Genomic DNA, 4636 nt, shown 5'->3' with positions numbered 1-4636 from the left:
TTTATCCCTTAATATTTTCTTTTTTTTGACTAAAAGTACATAGGAAAAATAAAAAATGTGAAATCTTTCATGAGGTCTCCTGTTAAGCAAATCAATCAGGAATCACAGCAGTTTATGATAATGTTATGGCCGTCATCAATGATCCCACATAAATTTCAGATCTCAAATTTAGCAGTCACATGTACATAAAATGGAAAATAGTTGAAAAATTATAGAAAGAATACAATTTTAATGAAAAAATAATACAATTTTGTTGCAATATTTGTCTCAAGCTAAAAACATGACAACAGCTTCACAATAGAAAATTTAAAGGTTAAGAAATAGAGAGAATTACAATAGTCCTATTATTAACAGATTGAAAATAGATTAAGGATAATAAAAAACAGTAATTTGTCTTGAAAGACGATTATATGCAATTAGAAGGAAAGTACATAAGATCATCGAATCTCAATTGAGTTTTATGAGTATTTAAGAAAATCTAAAACCTTAAATGTGCGTCAAATACAGTGCTCGAAGCATTAAAAAGTAAACTGATATAAGAGATAGGGCACAGGAAGCATGAATTTAGAGTTCAAAATGGCATATGTAGTAACAAAGTAATAGAATGACATTATAATAATGGTTTTGAACCCATTAATGGCACTTAAAAAAAAAAGTCTTGAAAAGATAAGTATGTTTACAAAAAGTTCGTGAAGTCAAAACCAACCAAAATGAACTTGAAAGACCATTCAAGAAATCATCCACACTGTACCGAAAGTTGATCTATTTTAATTTGATTTTAGAAAGTGAACGGAGAGGTAAGTGAACTTTAAAGCAATAGCATAAAACCTTAAGAGTTATAAGAAGTTTTAAGGAATATGTATTAAGCCTCAAAAGATGCTGAATATTATGGAAAAATGTTAATTGTGCTTTAAAGAAATTATACAGCCAAAAAAATCTACTGAAATTCGTATTTGTTACAGAAAAGATTTAAGAGTGAACTGAATTTGAAAGAAACTTTGAAAAAGCTTGAAACGAAATCAAGCTTTCAGGAGAGGAAAGGATCAGTTTTAAAGTGCCCAGCTTGAAATGGAATGAAACAGCAATGAAAGTGCATGATATTCTAAAACTTTAACTAAGCTATAGGAAAAAAAAGACACAAAATGGTAACCTGTCCTTACTGAACGCACTAGAAATCTGAAAAATACACGAAGTTTCAAAGAACGTTACTGAAACGGATTAGGCTTATTATGCAAATAGCAAAGTAAAGAATAAAAAAGAGGCGGTCTATGACGGCTGCCAATATAAGCCATTCACTGCTACCCGAGTGGCATGCGGGGTTTCGAATATCAGCTGAGCAATCATCTGCCAGTTCCTCTTCATCTGGCTTGATCGTTCTCTTGAAGGTTCGGTAATTCCCAGAGCGCTGAAACAGAATGAAAATAGCATAACAGTTTCTTTCCTTATAACATTTATCATTTTCAGGATAAGAATCTATCATTATTTTTTTATCGGTGTCAACACCACTCTTTTGACATTGTTATTGTTTATCGTCAAAGAGTGAAATTGAAGATAAAAATAAAAATATGTAGAAATATTGAAACAAGCACAGTTTATTTGTTTATATATTTTTGTTTTCACCTCATGTCAATATGATTCTTAGGTTGTATTTATTTAGACAGTTATTCTTGCCGATTAATTTTCTTCAAAGCAACAACTTTTCCAATAAAACTCTCCTACTAAGTAAAATACATGATTACCTTACTTCATTTTCCTTTAATATCAAAGCCCCACAGAAGTCTACAGGGGTTAGAGAGAATTTACAACTTTGTATATAATGGCGCGGTGATGTCAACCCACGCACTTTCTTTAATGTCTAAATTTTCATAGGGAACCTAATTATAATAGGACCACATTTCATCTACTTGTTAAACCTTACCCAAATTCGTTATATTAATTCACAAAAAAGGGAGACACAAAAGACCTGAAAAATTACCACCCAGTAAGTTTACACTCCATATTATATAAAATATTTACGAAGATCATATTAAACCGAATAGAAAGACTGCTAGACTTTAATCAACGAAGAGATCGGACAGGCTTTAGAAGTGGGTATTCAACAACAGACCATATCCATGTAATTAACCAGGTAATGGAAAAATTAACAGACTAAGACAAAGCACCATGTATGGCATTTATTAACTATGCGAAAGCTTTTGATTCTGCCAAAACCTCAGCAGTATTGAAAACCCTTCAAAAACAAGGAATATATGAATTAGAACACTTGAGGATATCTATACAGGAAGTACAACAATCTTAAAACTACTTGAGGATTAAGAAAAGAGGTAAACAGGACGACCCCATCTCTCTTATATTATTCACGACATGCCTAGAAAAAAGTTTTTAAGAATTTAGATTGGGAAAATGTAGGAATTATCATCCATTATTATCAACAATTATAATCAACATCTTGAGATTTGCTTATGACATAGTTGTGTTTAGTGAATCATGGGATGAATTACAAAAGATGATTGATGATTTGAATAGAGAAAGCAGAAATATGGGACTGAAAATGAATATGAGTAAAACTAAGATAATTTTCATTGATAAAGCAGAGACAACAAATAAGAGTTATGGACAAATCTCTAGAGATTGTAAATAAATATACGTACTTATGATCTTATGATAGATAGTAAGTGCTTTCCTAAGACAAGAAACCGTAATTGAAAGAAGGATAAGCATGGTATAGAGACCTTTTGGTTTAAAAAATGTGATTAAGAAAAGTAAAATGTCACTCTCTAAAAATAGAAAGTATCCAATAAGTTGGTCCTACCAGTTTTAACTTATGCATCAGAAACTTAGAGCCTTGTTAAAGCCTCAGAATATAAGCTATTTAGAAGTTGAAGAGCTATGGAAAAAATAATGAAGGGAATAACATAGAGAGACAGAAAAAGAGCAACATGGATACGAGACCAAAGTAAAGTAGAAGATATGTTAACTAAAGTAGAGGATATGCTAACATCATGTAAGAAAAAGAAATGTACATGGGCAGGACATATAATGAGAATCACAGATGGATATTAAGAGTAACAGAAGGGGTCCTTAGAGATTGCAAAAGAAGCCGGGGAAAGAAGAGAACACTATGGATTGACGGACCAAGAAAATTTGTGGCTGTGGACTAGCATAAGAAGACCATAACCAGAAACAAGCGGAAGGACATGGCTGAGGCCTTTATTCTGCAGTGGACTAGTAATGGCTGAATTTGATGATATACTGTATATCTACATGTATGTATGTATATATATATATATATATATATATATATATATATATATATATATATATATATATATCTATATATATATATATATATATATATATATATATATATATATATATATATATATATATATATATGTGTGTGTGTGTGTGTGTGTGTGTGTGTCCGTGTGCGTGTGTGTACTCATACAAAGAAAAACTCACATGTTAAAATCTAGAATTACCTTTTTTTCTGCTATTACGCTTAACTATCACACAAAAAGCTACGTTTTCTAGGTAATCCTTTTATAAATAATACTAAGCTCATGATTACACAAAACAGCCTATTTCAGCACTGACATAAAATTATCCTATTCTGATGCAAAGAAATAGAGACAAGTAGGATTTCGTCAACAAGCGTCTGCTTTAAATTAACGCTCTCATTGTTAAGTTTAGGTCAATATAAGTGTTATCTTGCACTCCCTAGGCACTATAAAATAGGGCAACTTACAATTTTTTTACCTGGTAGATTTACTGTCGGAAAAGTTCCATCCACGAATTATCTTATATACTTTATGGGACTGGACGATTTGATAATTCATATTTCATCATTATTTTCAAAGCACTTAATCATAAAATGTACACTGCATGTTCAAGCTTCTTCTCTCTTGCACAGGTAAAGCTATTTCTTCATATCTTTCTCATTTTGAGAATCGAATAGAAAAAAAATATTTTTACTTCTTGCGATTGTGATGTATTCCCGCTTGACGTCATGCATAGAACGGGGACACGCTTTCAAGTCTAAGCGAACAGATATGTTATTCCTTGGATATGAGGTCTGGTTAGGTGGGCCTACCTTAAGTAAGTACAGTTGGATTTATTAATTCCAGTACACTTCACGGGAAGCTAAGAACACAATTGACAGCTGTGAATTATAGCTGAAACTGTTGGCAATACTGCCTATGAAGCAAAGTCGCTGATTTGCAAACACATGATCAAAATCATTGTTATCAATTTTACCAAGACCTGCTAAGGGGCTAAAATTGTATTTCTATACAGCACTTTTTCAAATACATATCAATACTGTTGATCGCGTGTTTAAGCGTTGCCAACAGTTTTCCTTTTGCTAAACAGTGTTACCGGCTACAAAGTACAGTTGCCAGACGTCCCCTTAGCTTCCCGTAAAGTGTACCGGAATTAATGAAGCAAACCGTACATAAGCCCAAATGATACTTTTAACCCGAACAAACTGCCAACATCAGCTTCCATAAAAAAAAGGGATTACTTACTGACGGATGATTCCATTATTATGTGAATATCAAGTAAATGTATATGTTTTATGTGATAACCGAGTGTTTCCTGGAAAAGTTGCATGGAATAAAGTCGTTAAAAAAAGAGC

The 4636-nt window shown here is 32.1% G+C and overlaps 1 protein-coding gene across 1 annotated transcript in view; it reads right to left on the bottom strand.

The window, feature by feature from the left end:
* Nucleotides 1-569: 569 nt before the first annotated feature.
* LOC137642166 (neuronal acetylcholine receptor subunit alpha-7-like) overlaps nt 570-4636 on the bottom strand; it is a 39896-nt gene continuing 35829 nt past the window's right edge. The window contains exon 10 of the mRNA XM_068374702.1: nt 570-1405. Coding sequence (XP_068230803.1) covers nt 1196-1405 — 210 coding nt within the window. The 3' untranslated portion in view covers nt 570-1195. The remainder of the gene's footprint in view (nt 1406-4636) is intronic.

The sequence above is a fragment of the Palaemon carinicauda genome, chromosome 6 (genome assembly GCF_036898095.1).
Source record: "Palaemon carinicauda isolate YSFRI2023 chromosome 6, ASM3689809v2, whole genome shotgun sequence".
Classification (NCBI taxonomy): domain Eukaryota; kingdom Metazoa; phylum Arthropoda; class Malacostraca; order Decapoda; family Palaemonidae; genus Palaemon; species Palaemon carinicauda.
This window is presented reverse-complemented; position numbering and strand designations above follow the sequence as displayed.